General features: G+C 45.7%; 1 protein-coding gene across 1 annotated transcript in view; it reads right to left on the bottom strand.

Moving 5' to 3' along the window:
* The window catches only part of LOC144826168 (embryonic protein UVS.2-like), a 177308-nt gene that overhangs the window by 136255 nt on the left and 16306 nt on the right, over positions 1–24747 (bottom strand). The window contains 2 exon segments of the mRNA XM_078684562.1: positions 16200–16265; positions 18160–18184. Coding sequence (XP_078540688.1) covers positions 16200–16265; positions 18160–18184 — 91 coding nt within the window.

The following is a 24747-nucleotide window of genomic DNA, read 5'->3' as shown; positions in this document are numbered from 1 at the left end:
GCCCGAATAGGGACTTGCCCTTTCCCCACGCGTCGGTGAAGCCACGCCGACCCCCTGACCCTCTGCAGTCGTGACGGAACCATACCGTGCACTGGCAGATATTTCTGCTCCAAGTGTCCCTCAGGCCCACGGAGGAGACGGAGGAGGCGGTCCAGCATCCGAACGAGACGGTGGAGGAACGCGGCGAGTCCCGACCAGAGCCCAAGCCGAGAGTCCAAGGTCCGAGGTATCCGGAGGCCCACCTGTAACTGAAGTCCGAAGTTCGTCGTCCGTCGTCCAGTCCCGTCCGAGGCCTTCCGTTCCGTGCTGCCCGGTGAGTACCATTGCTGGGGTAGTATCTAGACAGGACCAATCTAAATTGACTCCTGGTGCGTGGGTTGGTGGTGCCCAGACTCACAAACGAAGTGTTCACCTAGGTGGATACGGGTCTTGATGCGTCCCTTTATGGGACCGGTATGTTCCGTACTGTTACAGCAGTGCATCCAGTAACTCTAGTCTGTTCCGTTCTCGAGAAATTCTGTTCTATTTCTGTTTTCAGTATTTCAGGTAATATTCTGCTCGAACTGTTATTTATAATGTTCTTTATGTATTTTAATGTTGTGGTATGAGTGTGATGTGATTTCGTGTTTTTATTGTGTATTGTATTGTGTCCAGATTACAGTTCAGTCATGCCGCTCTTTTCCAAGTTACGTCAGTTAAAAACTAGAAAGGGTCTGCTGGAAGAAGCAGTTCCTGTCCCGCCCAGGGACAGTCCAGGTCACTTTATGTATCAGAAACATGGCATAAGCGCCATAATGTATCTAGATTTATGGGTAGAGTATACCAAACAGTTAGAAGAAAAGTATAGATGGCCCGTATCGGGTACATGGGATGCCGAATGTATCATGCGAGTAGAAGAAGCATTATGGAAAAAGAAAGCCAGACAGTCACAGAAAGATGCCATCGAGTTATGGCGTAAGGAAGCTCATAGAAGGACCGAGAAAGAAGTCAGAAAGTCAGAGTTAAGTAGAGAATCCCAGGAACGAGCCCAAGAAAGAGAATTAATCGAGATAGGTGAACGAGTCAAAACCGAACAGTCAGACAGACAGAGGCATGCCCTTATTAAGGGTATGTATCCTCTCCTTGCCGAAGGTTTGCCAAAAGCGACCCCAGAGGCATCCAGTAATTTCCCGCCACCATTAGTTCCGACCAAGCTACGTCATAAACCGACCGCAGCTGATATTTTTATTTCGTCCTACTTGGACGACACAGTCCCAGAATATGCAAATCCTGTTCGCGCTCCGCCAGTCCCTGTAAATCAGGCACTTCCCGCTCCTCCAGACACCGGGGTGCCCTTAACAGCTCCCCCGGTCCAGTCCGCCATACAAGTCCAGTCCACGTTACAATTACCGACCCTGCCAGGACGAAGAATGTCAGTCGACGATTCCAGTTTAGGGGCCGCAGGAGGAGGTCTTCCTCAAACCCCGCCGCCACACAAGCGTTTAACATTACTCGAATTACATGCTCAAGCGTTACAGCGCACGCCCAAACATCAGTCTGTTACAGAAATCAGGCAAACCCTTAACGAATGTGTCTATGATCCAGTTCCAGGCGAATATAATATGGTTTTATATTCCTTACGTGTAAGGAGAGTGACCGAGTATCTAGTCACCTTGCCGAATATGAAAGAAGATCTAGACAGAATATATCGTTTCATCCGTACAGGGGATGATCCAGAAAGTATTGGCGAGATTATGTCTCAAAGGAAAGCCGAGATCCAGCTCATGATATTAAAGTTCCTGATCAATTGTCTAATAAGAGAACAAGATTACCCGTCTAAAGATTCCGCCGAGATGAGAATCCTGACAAGGTGGAGTGATAATATAGCTGAGGGTAAGCACAAGACCGTCGGTGCCATGGAGAGTATGTACAAGAAAATCCGTAAAGAAATAATAAAGATACACGAACAGCGTAAAGCAGCACAAGTAAGTGAGAAAGAAAGTATCTCTGATCCTGAAGAGGAAGACGAGAATCCCGCCAGAATAGCGTATGTAGGAAAATCTAGATTTCCAGATCGCCATTTACGTCCAGAACACAAGTCTATTTGCCATCATCCAGCACCAGAACAAGGTTCCCTAGAACAAGTATTTCAAGCTACCGATCATATTCTGAAATCACGAATCGGTTATAGTGAATTAAGTACCATGCATGAACAAGAACTAGCCCGATCAGCAGTCCGATGGATTACTGATTCTACCACTTTTCCAGACGAAATAGTGGCACAAATGTTTCTGAAACTGCCCCCAGCCGAGCAACGACTGGTGGGTATGTATATGATCCAGTACCTCATTACTCTGTATGAGGGTCAACACTCTGATCCAGGCCCGTTACACGATATCCTGAACGAGTTACTCCAGTATAGATGGAGAGGTCTGGGTACCGATTTAATTAGTGTCATTCTAGAACAGCGCCACAAATATAGAACGTTTTTGAACCCGCATTTTGTTCATGTCTCACCCCCAGAAAGTAAATCATTTTACATAGACAGACAGAATCCGTTACGAGAAGTCCACCCAGTCAGAGGGACGGGTGGCGAAATGCAACGAGTGTTTGTATACACTCCGATTTCAAAGATGGAACTTCTTGAAATGAAGAAATTAATTCCCTGTCATGACAAAGATCCAGCAGGGTTCCATAGAGAATTAAAAGACATGCTCCGTATGGGAGAATACACTTACCCAGATATCATTAAAATGTTAAAAGTCCTGCTACCCGCAGGGGTGTATGAAAAGCTAAAGGAAAAGGAATGGGAGGTGGGAGAGAAAAAGATCGATTGGGCAGTTCTAGAAGCTGAAGACAAGGCACGAGTACCAGGTACCGGTCTTGGAGATAAATGTAAAGAATTACCAGAATTATTGATTCAAGTTTTACCCAGATTATTGACAACAAGAAAAGAAGACTGGGATGCAATCTCAGCCTGTAAACAGAAACAAGATGAAGATATTAGTGATTTTTATTCTAGATTTGAAAAATTTTTCAGTATCAACAGTGGTCTCAAGACAAGTAGTGAGTCATACCCTCACCTTTTCGTTACTAAATTAGTCGAGAATTCAAGTCCACAAATTAAAAACCGAGTTTTGAAAGTCGAAAGCACCTGGCAAGCAAATACTCCGTCCCAGATGCTCCAGATGCTCCAGTACCACCAGAATAGAATCAGGGAAGAGCAAGAACACGAGAGAAAACGTATGAAAGACACGAAAATGAAAGTGCTAGTTGCACAATCTGTTCCTCAAGACAGTCAGAAGAGGGGTCCGAATCAAGCCAGTCATCCTGCAGCTCCCGTTAAAGGGAACTGCAATTATTGTAAACAGCCAGGTCATTTTATAAATGAGTGTGCAGTCCTGAAACATAACATAGCTACTGGTAAGACTAAAGAAAGACCACGTCCGCCTAGACAAGAACAAGTTTCACAGATTCCTCAGTTACAGAATGCACAACAGACAGTTCCCGCACCGCAGCCTATTGCTGCAACACAGCACGTTACATCGCAGATGTACCAGTATGCACAGTCTGAGTATCCAGAGTACCAGCCATATTCATGAAACAGCCTAGAGAGGGAGGTAGGCTTGCCTCTCATCGAGATACCTGTAGATCAAGAAGGTCCCTATGTTCATAGTCAGGTATTAGGGAAAGACAGAAAGTTTTTGATCGATACAGGGGCAAGTAGGACCACAATTAGTCATGCCGAAGTTCCAGGGGCTCCGCTCTCAGGCTCCAGAAATGTTTCCCTTGGATTTTCAGGAAAACCAATAGTTAATGAGATATCAAAGCCAGTTACTCTAGAAGTAGGTCCATTATCCCGCACTACTGATCTGTTACTTACTAAGTCATGTCCAGAAAATCTATTAGGCATTAAGACACTGAAAGAGTTAGGTGCAGTTATTTGCTGTTCCCCAGAGGGAATACGTCTGTTCCTACGTGACTTCAAGGGTCACTATGTATTACGAGATTTTGATTCAAGATTGTCTAATGTTCCACAGCACTTATGGGCGCAAGGTCCAACTGATGTAGGTTACATGCAAATCACACCCCATCGTGTGACTCTCAAACCAGGTGTAGTGTTACCCCGAATCAGACAGTACAGATTGCCACCTGAGGCTGTAGCAGCCTTATCCAAAATTATTGACGAGCTCATGGCTCAAGGAGTAGTTGTAGAAACTGACTCCAATATATGTAATTCTCCGATCATTCCAGTCATGAAACGTACTGATCCAAATGCACCCCCAGTATATCGATTAGTGATTGATTTACGAGAGCTTAATAAATGTATTATTCCTCAGTACCCAGTTGTTCCAGACATTTCTTCCCTGTTAACAGCCATTGATTCCGAAGCCATGTTTTTCACTGTCATAGACCTCAAGAATGCATTTTTCAGTGTTCCCATTCATCCAGACAGCCAGTTTCTTTTCGGATTTTGTTTAAATGGAAGGAGCTATATGTTCACACGCGCTCCTCAAGGTTTCACAGAAAGCCCTAGTATTTACAGTCAAGCACTTAAGAGACAACTTGATAATATTCACATGCCAACTGACACTGCCCTGCTCCAGTATGTCGATGATCTCCTGATCACAGCCCGTTCTGAACGTGCTTGCGAGCGAGCATCACTTACAGTCCTGTATTTCCTAGCCGAGATGGGGCACAAGGTGTCACCTTCGAAGCTTCAATTCTGTGTCCAGCAAGTGGTATACTTAGGACACTTGCTGTCCAAGAGGGGTAGGCAGTTGACACCAGACCGTATCCAGTTAATAGCGAGTCTTCCCCAGCCCAGAACCCAGAAGGAGGTACGTGCCTTTATCGGCCTTACTTCTTATTGTAGACAATGGATTCCCCAGTATGCATTTCTAGCCAAGCCACTGATACAGTTAACGACACAGGAGGCAGCCGTATCGACTGTCCTCCCTTGGACATCTGAACATACACTTAGTTTCAATGAGTTAAAGAAAGCCCTATGTCAAGCTCCAGTTCTAGCTACACCGAACTACAGTAAGCCTTTTACACTTTTCGTTACTGAACGTGAAGGTACAGCATTATCTGTTCTCACACAAGATCAAGCAGGACAATACAAGCCCTGTGCTTATTTTTCGAGCACATTAGATCCAGTCGCCCAGGCGTTGCCTGCGTGCCTCAAGTCAGTTGCAGCCACAGCACTAGCAATCAGACAAAGTGATTCCATAGTTTTAGGGCTTTCCCTGACAGTACAAGTCCCACATTCATGTATGAGAACTAGTACAGGAGAACTAGTCGCCGCGTATGCAGTGACTACTGACACCGAAGTTATTGAAACACACCGTATTGACACTCTGTCTGCTCAAGCAGCAGAGCTAGTTGCTCTGACACAAGCCTGTATACATGCCAAGAACCTGAAAGTTAATGTTTACACAGATTCACGTTACGCATTCGGAGTTGTACACGACTTCGGAGTGCTCTGGCAGGAGAGAGGTTTCATGACTTCTCATGGAACCAAGATTCAGCATGGTCTCCTTATTCAAGCCCTGTTAGATGCCATACATTTACCGACATCTATTGCTATCATGAAATGCAAAGCACATACGAAAGTTACTGACATTATTTCCCAAGGTAATGATCTAGCAGACCGCACAGCCAAGCTTACAGCACAGACTCCAGACATTCCAGTTAACATGACACATACTCCAGATCCGATTACATGCATGACAGTTAAGGACCCTACTCAAGATGTCATAGATATCCAGTTACATGCTACTTCCGAAGAAATCAAGAAATGGTCTGAACAAGGAGGGGTCCAGACAGATCAAGGATGGTTAACGAAGGGTAGAGCCACATGGTTTCTCCCCGATTCTATGGTTCAAGTCATTATCAATACCGCACATAGTCCAGCACATTTAGGAGAAAAAGCTATGTTAGACAGTATCCAGAACATTTGGTTCAACAAGCATTTACGAGCTGCAGCCAAACAGAAAGTCCGTACCTGTATGATATGTTGTCAGTTCAATCCAGGTAAAAGTGTCCCGGTGGAACAAGGTGGTTTCCAGCCCCCTGACCACCCTTTTGAGGTCCTCCAGATGGATTATATTCAGATGGAGCGATGTCGAGGTTTCAAGTATGTCCTTGTAGTTGTATGCACTTTGTCCAGGTGGACAGAAGCATATCCAGTCCCAGATTACACAGCCGCGACCACTGCCAAGCAGTTGGTTCGTGAATTTTTCCCTGGATACGGACTCCCTAGAGTCGTATATTCTGATAACGGTCAGCCATTCTCATCTGAACTCATGAAGCACGTTTCCCTGTTGTTAGGGTACCAGTGGAAGTTCCATTGTGTACGCCATCCTGAAGCAGCCGGTCTAGTTGAGAGACATAATCAGACCCTGAAAATCCGTATTGCCAAAGTCTGTAAAGAAAAAGGTGTGGACTGGCTAGTAGCTCTGCCAGTCGCTTTGTTTTATATGCGCATGGTCGCACATTCCAGATCAGGTCTGTCCCCGTATGAGGTCGTATTCGGCCGCCCCCCTAACATGTGGGGTACTCCTAGACCCCGAAGTATTACCGATGTTTCATGTAATATGCTGACAGATTACCTAGCTTCCTTGATGTCTGCCCTCAACTCATGTCGTTCACAGGTTGCTGCCGCATTTCCAGGCAATACCGAGGTGGCACCGCATGAAATCGTTCCAGGTTCCCTAGTGATGGTCCGGAATTTCGACAGATCAAGTCCGCTGGAACCACGTTGGAAGGAGCCCCGTCAGGTCCTCTTGACCACCCGTACTGCCGTCAAGTTGGAAGGCAGGAAGGGGTGGGTCCATCTTTCTCATGTAAAACTTTTCAATGGATTGAAACCCGTCTCCAAGAACATTTCCCAGGATTCCCAGGATTTTAAAAACTGTCAAGACATTGTTTTAAAGGACTGTCCCGCAAAAGACATTATTACAACCCCTCCCTGGTTAGAGAAAACTCCGCAGCAGGAGTATAAGTTAAAGCTCAGGTCTAGTAAAATAAGTCAGTCAGTTTGATTGTATAAGTCCTCCCCTAGGTGAAACGGTTAGACTGTTTCTGACATGTATAAAATAGACCCCCATAGTGAGAGAGTCAGTCGAAGTTCAATTCAATGTATCGTTTTTCTGAGTTTCGTATTATTCATCAGCATTTTGATTTCCTGCACCAGCTATGCGTTCTATCTGTATTTTCCAGTTCCTCATGCTAATATGTCTGCTAATGCTACAGTAGAGCACACGTTTAGTGATCTGCCTCCTCACGAATATTCTTACCGCCTTGCTATGCGCAACAACACATTTATCCGTATGTTACATTATTCACACCAGACCAGCAATGCCACTAATTGTTGGGTGTGTGGTCGACTCCCCCCTTTCCAGACACCGAAGGGAGTTCTGCCACTCTTTCCTTATCCATTCTCACACAATGGTTCGTGTGGAGCATGGTCCACGTTAACGTCATCCTCAACAGATATGTCTTTTCTTAACAGTACATGTTTCTCAGACAAGCAAGGTTTCCCCCATAGAATAGGTTTAGATCTAGAAAATGAAGTATATAATTTAGGTAATTATTCGTCGAATTTCATGGTCCTGAATGTTCAGTCTGATACTACTCCAGACTTACCTGCTATTTCAGTACTACCTGTAAAAGGCGAATTATGTGTCCGTAGTTATGGTTCCGTACACGTAGGACATAGTGATTGTACTACTGTTATCAAGTATAGTGACAGTGGGAAATCTGTTTTCAAAGCTTCACGTCATTCTTATTTTATTTGTGGTCAAACTGCATATGTTCGTCTGCCCCTCGATTGGGAAGGAACCTGTTACATTGCTTTCCTACTGCCACCTGTTTTCCTAGCCCCATCTGATTATCACAGAAATACACATCTAGTACACATTAGACATAGAAGGGAGTCCCCAATTGTCGATTATACTGAAACTACTCTAGAACAGTATACAGATTTCAATAAAGGTTTCTTCTTCTTTGTAGGACCTGTCCAGAATAGTAAACTGATCCGTAGGTTAACAAGAACCCTTGAAGCTGTAGTAAATGAGACTGCCTCTGCTCTAGGTAACTTAACCGAAGAACAATCTGCTATGAGATTTGTCGTTTTGCAAAATCGTCTCGTCCTTGACGTCATACTGGCCGATAGGGGCGGGGCCTGTAGAGTCATCGGATCTAGTTGCTGTATTTTCATTCCAAATAACGCGCCGTCTGTTTATTCAGCTATAACCAGACTCCATAAAATTGCCCATCTGTTACACCAAGATCCAGGCACCTGGACATGGTCTGGTTGGTTCTGGAATATAATTTCCGCCTGGGGATGGAAAGTCCTGTCCTTTCTAGGTATTGCAGTAGCGATCATATTTAGCTGCTGCCTCTGTATACAATGTGGCCCTGCGATTTGCAGCATGTGCGCTACCTCTTGTATTCCTAGTCCCAAGCCCCGTTCTAAATCCCGTTCCAAGACAATTCGAGACGAGCAAATGGTACTGTATGAAATGATAGATGGTATCATGAAAATTGATGTTTCCTGATGGAAACGTAGTGACAAGGAGGGAATGTGGAAAAGTAAATTTTGCCATGTTCTGTGTCCCTACGCCTCATACATCATATGTTATGTGTGCATGACCAATATGCATATGTTATTCCCCATGTCCGATTAAAGACGCAATTACAGTTGTGTCCACCTCTGATATGTCAGTTTCCAGTCCTCGTGAATACTACGAATATCAGGCCTATGTAAAGTAATGTTGCCACGTTTCTCAGTGTGCACGTTATTCCATAATAAAGTCCCCGTTTCCAGGCCTCAAAAGGGCCCGGACATCAGATTCAGCTCCTGTCTCCTGAAAGCCTCGCTGAGGAGCGATACAGCCCCCACCTGTATCCTCGACCCTTCACTTACTTCCTGCCTCGCAGTGCCCGGTGCAGCTTGGCTCTGCCTTTGAGTCTGCCAAAAGTATGTTATAGTTCCAGTTATCAGTTCAGTCCTCCTTCTCTGCATTCCTAAGCTACTGAACTGCATCAATAGTTTCCGTCATTGTCTAGCCTATTCGGCTCCACGTTAGAGAAATACTGTATTTAAATGGTCATTTAGTATTCTTCATCACGCACTACATGTAGAATAATGCATGCTCCAGTCTTAGAGTCAGTTAGCCTTTCCCCTCATGACTTCTAGTTTATATCAACATGTTCCCTAAACACCAGATACCAGATAGGGTTTAGGTACATGTCGCTCCGACCCTCCAGACTCTAGTCTCTGCTCCTAGCACAGAGTTCATAGCCCCCAGCTTCTCCTAGTAACACGTCATTGCCAGTTTTCGCGCACCACCAGGTTAGAGGTCCCGGCTCCTTAGGTAGCCCCCTCCAATGATTCCGCCCATTCATGACATATTCTGTTACGTTTGCATCACATGTCTATGTATACTCCCAGTTACACCTCTTTTTACTGTTATCTTTCGCGACTGCTACGCGTCACGCCTTCTGCTCCACCCACTGTTACGCCTACTGCAATGTAATGCTATGTGTTTGCGCTATGTATATAAGTCCATGTATTGTTATTAAAAGTTAGCGCGCTCATCCCAGATCAAGCCCCGGCAGCTGCTGGGCCCCAGTTGTCCTGCTGGGCCCTGTCACCTCTGTTCGATGCAGGTTGTCCTGATCCTGTCCTTATGCTGTAATAAACCTGCAGAAACTCCTACTACCTCGAATCTTGACTCTTATTTTATTGAGCTATCTGTTATTCATTCATTCATTCAAAAATAGATCCGGTATTATTTATTTATATACCACACTCTTGTCATAGAAGGAGTTATTTATGGCACCACTGAAAGCAATTCTGGCTTACTATAATAACATCGAGCATATGAAGACAGAATTTCCTAGTAACCTGTATGATTGTCAACTGTCTTCTAAGTGCTTCATATCTTCTCTCAGCTAACACCAGCAATGACATCACACATGTTGTTAGCGGCAGCCATTTCACCCCGTCACCACCCTAGAATACGTGTAATTCTTCGTCCACACATTTGTATTGATCAAGGGCCAGATGTGTGAAGACGCCATTTTTAAATTTCCTAATTGCGATTCCTTGCGATTTGCAATTAGGAAATCTCAAAATGGCATGCATGAAAGTGTGTTGAACACTTTCTGCGATTCCTAAGGGACAGCCAATGACCTACCTCATGAATATTAATGAGGTAGGTCGCAATGTGCGACTCCCCTAGGAATTGCAAAAATCACAGGGATGGTGGACTGCTGGGGTCAGCAGACCACCATGTCCGTAATTGCTTTTAAATAAAGCATTCTTTTTTTCCTTTAATTTTTTAAGAGTAGGCAAGGGTCTGTGGGACCGCTGTCTGCTCCTAAAAAATGCTTTAAACATTCACAAAGGGGAAAGGGTCCCTTGGGAACCCCTTCCCATGTGCGAATGTGTTTGCACCTACTTGAAGTAGGTGCAAAAATGCAAATGTTTTGTGACTGCATTTCGGTCGCAAAGCATTTATACATACCAATGCGATTCGGTATTAGGAAGGGATGCCCTTAGCATGCCCCTTACTAATAGAGAATCGTAATCCCATTTTGTGATTCGGTAACATGTTACTGAATCGCAAAATAGGCTCTGCAACATCTGAAAAGCATTTTTTGTGTCACAAATGGGCCGATTCTCCAAATCAGCCCATTTGCGAACTCAAAAAGGCTTGATACATCGGGCCCTAAGTCTTTAAATCAAAATTAGGATTGTACATGTCATTATCTGTGTCACATACTAGTATGAACCAAGGTATATAATTCTTTGAATATTCACTAAATGAACTAAACCAGCGAACTGATTCGATTTACTCAATTCGTACCACACAAATGTTAGTTTAATTTTCATTAATTTGATTGTATTAGCACTATCCTTCAAATAATATACCAGAGTGGGCCAATCATACACTTAGATTAATAATAGTAGTACTGTGGTGTTGACATGATACGTATCTGTATGTTGTTACCAAATGTTTCTATGCTATGGATTTGAAATGTGTTTGGGAGGACTTTATTTCCCAGAATGCATTTCTTTTTAAGTGTGTTATTCCACCCCTCTATATGTTTTTAAATGGATGGCATCAGTTCCGAAATATACTATATTTGTACCAGCTGAGGGTACGAGTGTGTGCCGCGCTGTTGTGAACCTAATCATTTATTGCGCTAGCTTGCTTGGCAGAATGCACGATTTAGGTGCTCGAACTGCTGTTAAGTTCTTAACTACTAATTTTAAATCGTAGCAGTGTTCTTCTTGTCCCTGATTACCAACGCTGCTGTGAGAGAGCAGGGGGCACGAATTAGGTGCTTGCACTGCGCTCCGTTTTTTATCTTTTTACTTTGCCTTTCAAAACTTTATTTATCGCATTTTGTGTTCACTGGGTGTGCTTCACACTCCCCGTTCCACCCCGAGCTTAGCTCGTGGTTTTGGAGGGAGGTCTTCCTATCATTTTGCTCGACTGACACACTTCCGGCGGAAGGGGGGAGTGGTCTAGTTGCATTCTGCCGACTCCCTTCTTAACCAATGTGTTAGATGACGCGCAGAGGACGCGCGCAGCGCCGAAGTCGCACAAAAGTCCAGCCCGTCTGCGCCCGTCCGCGACCATACGGGGCCAGGGGCTAGTCCCCATGCCGCCAAACGTCCCATTGTACCTCTCATATACTCTAGCGATATTCTCCTAAATCTCAGGCCATCTCACTGCCAGCAGAACACACCCTTGTGTTGTCATCAAGCCCCAATGACCTGCCCGTACTGTAACCTTTCCCTCTCATCCCCCCCTTCTATGCTCAAGAAAGCTACATTCAACTTTCCACAGCATCAGTCTCAGCACAAACAAAAAGACTCTTCCCAAGAATTCTCCTTTATCAGTCTGAACTGCAGGTCATTAACCAAACATAAACGAGACATCTTCGACCTACTCACTTCCTCCCAACCAGCCGCCCTGTTTCTCACAGAAACTTGGTTAAATGATAGCTCTGGGCCCGACATTGCATCTGCCCTCCCTGACAACTACACCTACCTAGGAAAAAACAGAGTGGGAAAAGAGGGTGGAGGGATAGCTATCGTTTTTAAAAGAACATACTCCTGCAAATGGGAGGACCTTGATATACCAAACAGCGAAGCAGGCCTGTTTAAACTATTAATATCTCCTAATTATACTCTCTGCGGGTTTCTCATTTACCGTTCCCCAGGCCCTGCCAGCCCATGGGCCGCCGCCCTCCCAGAGCATATAGTACCCATACTTATTAACGCCACCAACTTCTTGATCATTGGAGACCTAAACATACACCTAAACGACACATCCTGCCCCACCAGCACCAATCTATTGCTGGACCTAGCAGCGCTGAATATCACCCTTCATAACTCAGGCCCAACCCATAAGGCAGGGAACCTATTGGATCCCATCTTTTCTAATTTAGATACCATAATATGTAGGCCTCCCCTATCTATCCCCTGGTCTGATCATTTAATGGTAGATTTTTCCATCAAAATCGATAGATCCTCTAAAACCCCAGTAATTCCCACTGAACCAAGGGTAACTAGAAATTGGAAGAACCTGGATTCCAATCAATTCAACTCCTGTCTCGAGAACACCAGGCCCCTTACCAATGTTACCAGCATCGAGGAGGAGGCTGTTATCCACAGCTGGCTCACCTCTGCTGTTAACATGTGTCTTCCTCAGTGCAAGCAGAAGTACAACCTGCACCACCCTCCCGCCCCGTGGTTTACTGACCTGTTGAAAAGGGAAAAAACTATCTGTAAAAACCTCGAGCGGAAGTGGCGCGTCCACTACGACCTCTGCTCCAAGCAGCGGTATAAAATAGCCGTAGCTAAGTATCACTCACGCTGTAATACAGCCAGAGCAGAATATATCAATCTGACCATATTAAATGCACAAAATCGCCCTAAGGCGCTTTTCACAGTTGTACAGGAACTCTCGGGTGCCTCCTGCCAGCCCAAAGCCCCATGTCTAGATGCAACACAATGCAATACTTTGGCTGAATTTTTCATTTCTAAAATTGACACTATCTACACCGACTTTGGAGTCCCACCCCCATTTCATCCATCCTCTGAGCAGTCGACGCCAGCCATTTTTTGTGAGCCCGAAGTATCTGAGCATTTACATATACACCCCTCTCCCTCGCAGCAGATCCTTGCCTGGGATCATCTCAACATCACTACACTCCATGATATCATCGGCAATATTAAATCTGGCTCCCCAATGGACCCTATCCCTCCACAAGTTTTACAAACCCTAGATACTTCTTCCCTTAACCTAATTCTAGAACTGCTCAACACCTCCCTCAGAGAAGCCAAGGTCCCCACTGCATGAAAACATGCCGTGATAGTGCCCCTATTGAAAAAGGCTAATGCTGATCCCAACAATCCAGCTAATTTCCGTCCCATCTCACTTCTTCCAGTTTGCTCTAAGAATCTGGAAAAACACATTAATACACAACTGACTAAACATGTTGAATCAAGGAATATTTTACATCAATCCCAATCGGGCTTTAGGTCAGGTTTTTCAACAGAATCGACACTACTGGGGGTTTCGGAGTCCATTCGATGCCGGGTGGACAAAGGGGAAACCGTGGCACTTATATTGCTCGATCTAAGTGCCGCTTTTGACACGGTTTCCCACTCCATCCTCCTTGACGCTCTTAAATCTTCCGGCATCACTGGCTCAGCCCTCAAGTGGCTCACCAGTTTTCTCTCTGATCGTACCTTTCAAGTTTTTTCCTCTTCATCTTTCTCCAACATTCATAAATCTGTACACGGCGTACCCCTGAGCCCCTTCCTTTTCAATTTGTATGTCAGACCGCTAGCCACCATCGCTGAGCAAGCTGGGCTCACCATTTATTCATATGCTGATGACACTCAGATCATCTACTCACTCTCTACGGGCCATTACTCCACTCCATCATCCCTTTGCACAGGTCTTAACAACATTGCCACCTGGATGCATGTCAATAAACTTAAACTGAATGGGGGAAAAACAGAACTCCTTCTGTTTGGCCATAATACCACCTTATGGGGGCCCCAACAATGGCCACCACAAATGGGCACCCTCCCTGTCCCCTCCAAAACTGCACGCAACCTTGGCATCATCTTTGACGACCAGTTGTCTATGAAGCAACATGTGGTCAAAATTTCCTCCACTTGTATTACTATCATTAAGTGGCTTAGAAAGATCATCTGGATGCTACCTCAGGAAACACAGAAAACCGTAGTCCAGGCTTTAATTACATCCAGACTGGACTATGGCAACGTTCTTTTCCTGGGGGCTTGCAAGGAATTAACTCGTAAACTTCAGACTGTGCAGAACATGGCGGCACGTCTACTCTGTAAGTTACCTTACAAGTCCTCCACATCTTCCTCTCTACGAAGCCTTCACTGGCTCCATATCGAAAGCCGGACTAGGTTCAAGGCCCTTTGTTTTATGCATAGAATCAATGCAGGTAGGGCTCCACTTTATCTCAGAACCTTAGTTCACAAATACTGCCCCCCTCGCACCCTCCGTTCGTCTAACCAGCATAGGTTTCAGGTCCCCCAGGATTAAAAGAGCCAGAATGGGTGGCCGCTCTTTTTCCTATCTGGCCCCCTCCCCATGGAATGCTCTTCCTCTCTCCCTGCGCATTGAACCTAGTTACCTTAAGTTCCGCAGGGATGTGAAAACATGGTCATTTAACCAATAGACATCCGCTTTCTTGAGTCACTCTTCTGCTGGTTTACTTTCCTCATTTGGTTCTTAGCGCCGGGAAACCTCCGGGTAGCTGTGCGCTCTACAAACTTAAATATAAATATAAAATATAAATATAAAAGATTGTGTATTAAGACCAGTTCAAAATGGCTGCTTCCATCTGCTCTACAGATGCAGTGGCAGGCCCGAGACATGTTTAAAAGCCTAATTTAGTTTTCTGCTGCCGAGTAGTAGAGATTAATGTATAGGGGTCTGGTGGCTTAGTGGACTAAAGCGTCCACTCCAGGGACCTGTGTTCCACCTTATGGTCACAGGTTCAAATCCTGGCAGGTCCACTCAGCCTTTCATCTGAGGTTGATAAAATGAGTTCCATTGAGTTGGATAACAATGAATATCTGTTATTCAGCACCAAGATACCTATGGGTGAACGTGCACTTTACAAATATGTGTTGTGTTATGCTACGCCTTGGACACACATAGCACCAGGGATTTATAAGTAAATTACGTGTAGGCCAATGTTATTATGTTTTAGGGAGAAAGTAGAAACACTTTACCACTGAGCAGCAGGGAAAACGTTCACACAGTCCTAAATTCTGATGGGTTAAGAACAGGATGACAGAGGAAGGCAAGAATCTGAAGTGACCCTGCAGAAAGGATTTACAGCCAGATTCATCATTGTAAAATCGTCTCGCAAAGGGCAGGATTCTGAGAATCCGGCCCTTTGCGAGCGCTAATTTCATCATCCCAAATGCAAAAATCGCTGTTAGAGAAAGCGAAGAATCCCTTTTAAGGAATCTCAATTAGATATTCCTTAAATGCAATTTGTGAACCTTTTAAAAATTGTGAATTCGCAATTTCTGGCCACTATTTACCGTGAAGTCTGACTTCGTGGTAAATAGCGAAAACTTAGAAAAATGCACTTTAGTGTGTGTGCAACATCAGGCTACATTTTCATTTCAGGGGTGCTACAGGGTGTCCTTTGGACACCCCTGGCACCCTTGAAATCGCATCCTTATTTGCGATTAGCAAATTGCTAATCGTAAATAAGGATTGACTCCCCATTCATTCCTATGGGCCTTTAGGCCCATAGGAATGAATGGGGAGTTATTCCTTATTTGCGATTAGCAATTTGCTAATCGCAAATAAGGAAGCTGTAGGAATCGCAATTTATTTTGCGATTTCTACATGAATCCCGTTTTGCGAGTCTTTAATTGCGATTCCTTAATAATCGCTATTAAGGACTCGCAAAACGGGACATTGATGAATCTGGCCGCATGTCCATTATCTTGGTAGTCTTTGGTGATGATTGTGAAGACACCTGGGCGCAGGCTACCAGCTGACAATCTAGTATAGCGCCACGAGGCCCGAAGTTTTCTATTACCTTGGTTGCCTTTGGTGATGATCTGGAGGGCATCTGAGCTCAGGGTCAAGTCTAGCGCCCAGAAGCCCGAGGTTTTCTCTTACCTTTGTTCTCTTTCATGATGATCTCGAAGACGTCTGGTATCACGGGCTTCTCTGAATGCCGGGTATCTGAAAGAGAAGACACATTCCCGCTAGGATATATGTGGCAAACAAGGAAACATGTGAAGGCCCATCTGTCTTATGGGACAGAAGCTCTTAAAATGCGTAACTTTCTAAATTCTTTCTCAGATACTGGTTGTAAATACACAATGAAGCCTTTCGATCAATAAATCGCTCTATTTCCGTCAACCAGCCAATGGATTTTGGGGCCAGATGTATCAATCCTTTTTGAGTTCGCAAACGGGCCTTTGCAAAAGCAAAAATACTTTTCAGATGTAGCAAAGCCTATTTTGCGATTCGGTAACATGTTACCGAATCGCAAAATAGGATTACGTTTTGCTGTTAGGAAGGGGGGTTTTTAGGACTTCCCTTCCTAATACCTCATTGCATCAGTATGTATGAATGTTTTGCGACCGAAATGCGGTCGCAAAGCATTCGCAGCAAACCACCTACTTCAAGTACCCATTCACAGAAGAGAAGGGGCCCCCAAGGGACCGCTTCCCCTTTGTGAATGTTTGTAAAAGCATTTTTTAAGAGCAGGCAGTGGTGCCACGGACCACTGCCTACTCTTATAAAAATGAAAGAAAATGTTTTCATTTTTCTTTTTGTAAAGCATCCCGTTTTCCTTTAAGGCAAACAGGCTACTTTACAAAAAAAAATTGCTTTATTTAAAAGCAATCACAGACAGGGGGGTCTGCTGACCCCAGCAAGCCACTGTCCCTTTGATTTTTGCAATTCCTGGGGGGTTGCACATTGCAACCTACCTCATGAATGTTTATGAGGTAGGTCACTTGCGATCCCCTAGGAATCGCAGAAAGTGTTCAACACACTTTGGGGCAGATGTATCATCCGGTTTTTTTGTCGCAAACACTGCGATTCGCAAAATAGCAGCGTTTGCGACAAAAAAACGGGATTTGGAATGTATCATGCAAAAAGCCTCGCAATATTAAGGAATCGCAAATTTTGCGATTCCTTAATATTGCGAGGCTTTTAAGAAATGGCAAATTGCGATTTCTTAATTGAAATGTATTAAACATTTCAGTGTTGCAATTTTTGACTAAGAATCCGCAAATTACCACCAACTTGTAGTTGGTGGTAATTGGCAAATTCTTTTCAAAATGCACTTTTTTAAATTCTAAAGGTGCCATATGACGCCCATACATGCCCTTAGGGCATGTATGTGCGCCATATGCGCACACATGTCAAATTCAGGGGTGCAGCAGGGTGTCCTTAAGACACCCTTGCACCCTTGAAATTATTCTCAATTTGCGATTAGCAAATTGCTAATCGCAAATTGAGAATAATTTCACATTCATTCCTATGGGCCTCCTGGCCCATAGAAATGAAAGGGAAATTATTCCTTAATTGCGATTAGCAATTTGCTAATCACAATTAAGGAATTTTAAGAAATCGCAAAAAAATAGCGAATTTCTACATACATACCATTTTGCACTTCTCAAATAGCGATTCCTTAAAAATCGCTATTTGAGAATCGCACAATGGTATCTTGATACATCTGCCCCTTTCATGCATGCCGCTTTGCGATTTCCTAATTGCAAATCGCAAGGATTCTCAATTAGGAAATCGTAAGATAGTGTCTTCATACAGCTGGCCCTTGGTGTTTCTACCATTCTCGCGTTCCTATCTTGGCAACTTCTTTTTGCGCATGTAGTCTGTGTGGTGTTAATGCTCCCTCCTTTCATCCTCACACCGTGTGACTCATAGGAGTATTATGTTCATGCACATGACAATTATACTCTGTATCCCTTTTTAAATCCATAAAAAGTGATTTAAACGCATTAAGTGTATAGTACACAATGCAGCCGTGCCCCGGGTCCAGCGCTACTTTAAGTAGAGGAGCTATGCTCAAGTTCAAAGATATCCCAATTAAAAGAGTACTTACGATTTTTCTCTTGTTCATAGACATTCTGCAAAAGAGAAAAATTGCATTTTAATCACCTGTTTTAGGTGTGAGGATTGTTGAACATTAGGTAAACCTAAAGCCATGTTTTGAAAGATGACATAAGATGTAGGTTGGGCTGTATGTCACAAATATCGACACAATATCGAAACAGCAAATCTCCACCTGTAACGGTGTGGGCTGCAGGACATCCCCTTGCACAGTATCATCAAGGTAAGAGTATATTGGGGAGTGGAGATTTACTGTTCCGATGCCTCCTTGTTGACTTTCCTTGTCGATACTGTGCAGCTGATATCTTACTGCCAATATTGCTGCGGATCGATATTCAAGCGCCCATACTGTGGTGAAACACTGTGGCCCCTGGCATGGTTTGTGTTGTGAAGTTAGCAGACTAGTGGTTGTGGGTGGAGCTAGGGGAGGACAGGAAGAGGAGGAGACGGAGTGAGAGGAGGGCAGTTAGAGTAGGGACAGGGTTGAGACAGGTTGCAGATAATAAAGCTCCTGAAATATAAGAACCTGTGTCTGTGGTTCTTTGTAACACGATGCTACAACTGGCGACGAGGGTGGGATGAGCAAGACTGCAGCCCACAGAATCGTGTGAGAGCACCCTGTCCCCTGCAGCGTCGAAAAAGAAAAGTCCGCTGCTGTGTAATGCTGCCAGCCAAAGGAGAGACCAACAGTAGGTGACCCTGCCCCTCCTGTGATTGTGGGAGCCCAGAGGGAGCCGCTACCACGAGCGCTGAAACGCTCGAGAAAAGTAGAAGTTTTCGCGCCGAAAGCACGAGCCCCGCCTGATGCGTGAGCTTTGGCACGCTATCGGCACCGAAGAGCGGGAACTCAGAAAGTGAGTTGGGAGCCTACCCCAACCCAGCCTGATGACTGCAGTGGCCAGAGAAGAGTGAATCCTGGGGTGGATTGCCCCACGAAGGCCTGCTGTCGAGCGCTGCTGAGCGCGAAATAATTGGAGCCTGAGCGAGCTCCGACGTCGGAGAATCTCACGCCGGATGCGTGAGACTTGGCACGCCGCCGCCGAGGACCCTGCAAAGTAAGGCGGGAGCCCACCCCAACCTCACCTGACTGTAGCAGTGACCAGAGGGAGCTGAATCTGGAGGGTGCTGCTCCTGAAAACGACTGCCGGTGAGTCCTGGGTGAAGAAAAGGGTCGAATGCAGAGAGAGAAAGTAGTGCCTGCAGATAACCACGGCAGCCATCTTTGAATCAGGCAACCTTCAGGACACCTTCCCTGTGCAAACTGCAGGCGGCCATTTTGAAGTCAGGCATTGAGCAAATGAACAAGCATTGGCAGCAGAAACAAACAAGCATTAACAAGGAAACAAGCATTGGCAACAGAAATAAACAAGCATTGGCAACAGAAAATAAACAAGCATTGGCAAACAAACAAGCCTTGGCAACAGAAAGTAAACAAGCATTGGCAACGGAAAATAAAACTAGCATTGGCCAACAGTTGAACGAGCATTGGCAAAGAAACAAACATTGGCACCAGGAAACAAACAAGCATTGGTGGGACCCAGTGAGTTTGACAAAAGGAAAAGAAACGCAAACAAGCACGGGACTCCACCTCCAAGCAAGCTCTACAGAGAGGCAAGTAGGATTCATGAAACACCTACTGCAGAATGGTGTCCGATGATGAAGCGGCTAAGCCTAAGGTTGCAGGTGCGACCCGAACCTCTCAAAGTGACCACTGGGGGAACCATGGGTCCTAAATGGCAAGAATGGTTAGAGGAATTTGAGGATTACATCGAAGGATCAGAAGTGATCGTGGACAAAAAGAAGTTGATTGCCCTGCGCAACTTGGCAGGGCGAGAGATAGTCAAAATAATCAAGGACCTTCCTGCCACTGAAGCGGACACCTATGACAAAGTGCGAGACGCATTAAACAAAAGATTTCTTCACAAAAAGAACGTCGACTATGAACGACATACATTCCACTCGGCTCGTCAAGGGAAGGAGGAACCAATGAGCGCCTTCATGATGCGCCTGAGGAGACTAGCCAAGCACTGTGCATTTGATAATTTCTCAACAGATGCTGCAATAAAGTCGCAAATAATTGATGGATGTCACTCCGACCAACTGAGGAAAGAACATAGCCTAGACGACATAGAGGAAATGACACGAGTCTTTGATCAAGCGGAAGAGTATGCAGCCGACATCGAAACAGGGCACAAAGGAAGTCGCGAACAAGCGCGACGTGTACACGCTAAAAGTGATCATCGAAGGAGTTCGAGAGACAGACAATGGAGGTCACGCCCGTCATCTCGTCAAGAGCAGTCAAGATATCAGCGGCGAGAACCGTGGAAGAAAGAGAAAAGACCCGAGAACGTGAGGAAGTGCTTCCGTTGCGGGTATGACTACCCCCATGTAGACAGTTGCCCTGCCATGGGTCAGAGATGTCGGAAGTGCGGTAGAACTAATCATTTTGAAGTGATGTGTGGGGAATACCACAAGGAGAGATGAAGTGGAGCCACAAAGACAGCACAGCCCGAGACAAGAAGAGGTACCTCGAGAATGTCCCGGTCCAACACCGAAGACACCATGCACGAGCGGTCTAAGAACAAACTGAGCAGTCGTCTGGGTCATCACACTCCAGCCGGGAGTCACGTCGGTCCAGGTGGGAACGGAGGTCACCGTCCAAGCAGTCTAGGCCGTCCTCCAGAGACTCAACATATACCATTGAATATCTGAACCTAGCCGCAGATCCAGACCAACTTAAGACATATCCTCGGCTGGACATCAAAGTTGGCAATCATGATACAAAGTTTGTACTAGACTCAGGTGCATCCCTGAACTATATTCCAGTCACCGAATATGAAAGAATGAGTCCGCGTCCCCCCCTGTCCTTTGCACCAGTCAGAGTCTTCACATGGATGGCTAAGAAGCCACTTCCCTTCCTTGGGAAGTTCTCGACGACTCTTAAACATGAGGACACATCCATCTCAGCGGTCATCCATGTTATCAAAGGCCCAGAAGCGGACTGTCTGCTGAGCCTACCGACAGCTGAACGCCTTCACCTAGTGGAAATCCTCTTTGAGGTCAGCGGAAACCAAGATGTGACCCGTCAGTTTCCCAGATTATTTCAAGGATTAGGCAAATTAAAAGACTGTCAAGTGCGGTTGCATATTAATGAACAAGTCAGACCCGTCGCTCAACACCCTCGACGGGTACCGTTCCATCTGCAGACCGCCGGGGAAGAAGAACTCCAGGACCTGCTAGCCGCTGACATCATCGAGCGCACTGAGGGCCCAACACCGTGGGTGTCCCCAGTAGTTATCGTCCCCAAAAAGGGCACGGCCAACAAAGTCAGACTCTGTGTGGACATGCGCCTGCCCAACACTGCAATCGAAAGAGAACGACATCCGGGACCACACTTGAGCGATATGATCTCAGCTCTCAACGGGGCAAAGGTGTTTTCCAAGTTGGACTTAAATAAAGGATACCACCAACTAGAATTAGAGGCCAAGTCAAGATACATCACCACGTTCGCAACCCATCTGGGGTTGTTCAGATATAAGAGACTCAGTTTTGGAGTTTCCTCAGCAGCCGAAATATTTCAAGAAGCCATTCGACAGGTCATCCAGAACATTCCCAACACGCTCAATTATAGTGATGACATCCTTGTGTATGGTTCTGATCTACGAGAGCATGACATTGCACTCAATCGTGTTTGCCATGCACTACTGGAGGCAAACCTGACTCTAAACAGAGAGAAATGCGAATTCCACCAAGACACATTGAAATTCTTTGGTCATATCTTCTCAGGCGCTGGCATGAAACCTGATCCTGACAAAATTGGGACTCTGAACAACACCAAGAGTCCCCAGGACGTCAGTGAGCTCAGGTCATTGCTTGGGATGGCCAGTTATTGTGCTCGTTATATCAGGGACTATGCAACAATCAGCCATCCCCTCCGCATCTTGACCAAACAAGGCCAACCGTTTGAGTGGACTCCCCAATGCGAGAAATCATTCAAGGAGATCAAGAAGGCGGTAGCATCTGCGGATCACCTGTCATATTTTAACCCACAAAGAAAGACTGAGATAACTGTGGATGCCAGCCCGGTCGGGCTTGGAGCCATCCTGGCACAGTATGACAACGACTCAGATCCACGTCGAATCATTGCATATGCGAGTCGTAGCCTGACTGACCTGGAGCGAGCATACTCGCAGCCCGAGAAAGAAAGTCTTGCCGTAGTGTGGGCATGTGAACATTTTCATGTTTTCATATATGGTAAACACTTTACTTTAATCACAGACCACCAAGCTCTCGTCACCATTAAGGAAACCCACGATCCAAGATGCCCCCAAGAATCGAGAGGTGGGGCCTAAGGCTACAGGAATACACGTTTACTATCATCCACAAGCCGGGGAAGTCAGAAAACCCGGCTGACTACATGTCCAGGCACCCACTTGCATCGTCAGTTTCTGATTCCTCCATTGCGGAAGAGTACATACACTTTGTGACTGACCAAGCTCTTCCTCCCGCTATCCCAATGGACACCATCCGAGAGAGTACAGCCCAAGATGTTGTCCAGCAGAAGGTCCTGCGCAGGATTCGGTGGAGACATGATTCTAAAGATGAAGAGACTGATCCTATCATTAAACAAGAAATGCAAGCCTTCCAAAATGTGTGCAGCGAACTGTCAGCCACCACTGATGGCATACTGCTGCAAGACCAGCGAATCGTGATTCCCACTCAACTGAGACAAGGAGTAGTTGCCCTTGCCCATGAAGGACATCGGGGTATTGTGTCAACCAAACGTGCATTAAGAGAGCGAGTGTGGTTTCCATATCTCGACCAAATGGAGGAAGCCACCTTGAAGGACTGTCACCTCTGTCAGCTCACGAGCAAAAGTGATCCTCCAGCACCACTGTACATGACCCCTTTACCACCGGGAGTGTGGCAAGAAATTGCCATTGATTTTTATGGACCCCTGTCATCGGGCAAATATGTGCTGGCCATCATTGATGAGCATTCTCGATATCCCATTGCGTACTTTGTACCGTCTACAAACGCCGCGAGTACTCTCAAAGTACTTGATGAAGTCTTTGCGGCCTGGGGCGTTCCCTCAAAAGTAAAGACGGGCAACGGACCCCCATTTAATGGACAAGAATTTGTAGCATTTGCGAAACATTTAGACTTCCACCATCGCAAGATCACACCCCTCTGGCCACAGGCCAATGGAACAATTGAAAGATTCATGGCCACGCTCAAAAAGACTTTTCAACATGCGACCGCGGAGGGAAAGGACTTACAAGTGGCACTCAATGAAGTCCTCCGAGCTTACCAGACGACTCCTCACGCGACCACGGGGCAATGCCCGGTGACACTCATGCTGGGACGTCCCATGAGGAACCGTATTCCATCGTGGGAAGGGGCCTTGCGACCATCATTGTCATCCACTCAAGACCATCAAGAAATGATAGCAACCGACAAGCGCCGAAAAGACAAAATGAAGTCATATGCAGATCGACGGAGAAGAGCAAGGTCACTCTCGTTACATGAAGGAGACCATGTGCTCGTCAAGCAAGAGCAGCAGAGAAAGACCGACTGCCCATTCAAGGATGAACTGTTATTGATCACGAAAAAGAAAGGAACTATGTTGACTGCAGAATCAGAGAAGCGGCGAATCACGAGAAACATCTCGTACTTCAAGAAATTGCCGCGAGACACCACTGGAACCCTATTGAGTGAAATGGACACTCCCGGTTCGGAAGAACCACGTTCAGTTGGTTGTGAGAACAGTGGTTCAATCGATGAGACACGGAACAATATGAGTCCGAGAGCCAAGTCACCACGACCTCATCGTGACACACGTCCACCCAAAAGACTTATCGAAGAAATGGATTAAGAAGTCAGTGTGTTTATTAGTTTTGTGACAAAAGGGGGAGATGTTGTGAAGTTAGCAGACTAGTGGTTGTGGGTGGAGCTAGGGGAGGACAGGAAGAGGAGGAGACGGAGTGAGAGGAGGGCAGTTAGAGTAGGGACAGGGTTGAGACAGGTTGCAGATAATAAAGCTCCTGAAATATAAGAACCTGTGTCTGTGGTTCTTTGTAGCACGATGCTACAGTTTGAGCCCTTGTTTCACACACTCAGGGTTGCACAGATGTCAAGGGTTAAGTCGTCTGTGGCTCATGCACCTATTCGGATACTGAAAACTGATGAAGGAACGTTTCGGAGCAAGTGTCACAAGAACAGACGGCCTTCAGCAGCACAGGGGGCTCCGAAGATGAACCGAGCTCTGTATAATGTAACAGAAGACTCTATGGAGCGGTCCTTGAGGGACCCTAATCGAACCATCTGAGGGGCGCACTGATGCTGATGTGGGTGCAAACTCCTCTTTGAGCACAAATCGGAACTCCAACTTGTGTGCTAATTCCACACCCGTAGGTTTATGGCAAGCACGTTTTTTCCCTGTAAAAAGTGGCAAAAGTTGTGTAGGCACACTTCACAAAATCCATGTTTGTGCTCCCAAACATATTCACATCTGATTTGTGTGATTTAGGCATCACCTCCCATTCTGAGACTACAAACGCAGACAATTGAACACGTGCAG

Source organism: Lissotriton helveticus, chromosome 3_2 (assembly GCF_964261635.1).
Source record: "Lissotriton helveticus chromosome 3_2, aLisHel1.1, whole genome shotgun sequence".
Lineage (NCBI taxonomy): Eukaryota > Metazoa > Chordata > Amphibia > Caudata > Salamandridae > Lissotriton > Lissotriton helveticus.
This window is presented reverse-complemented; position numbering and strand designations above follow the sequence as displayed.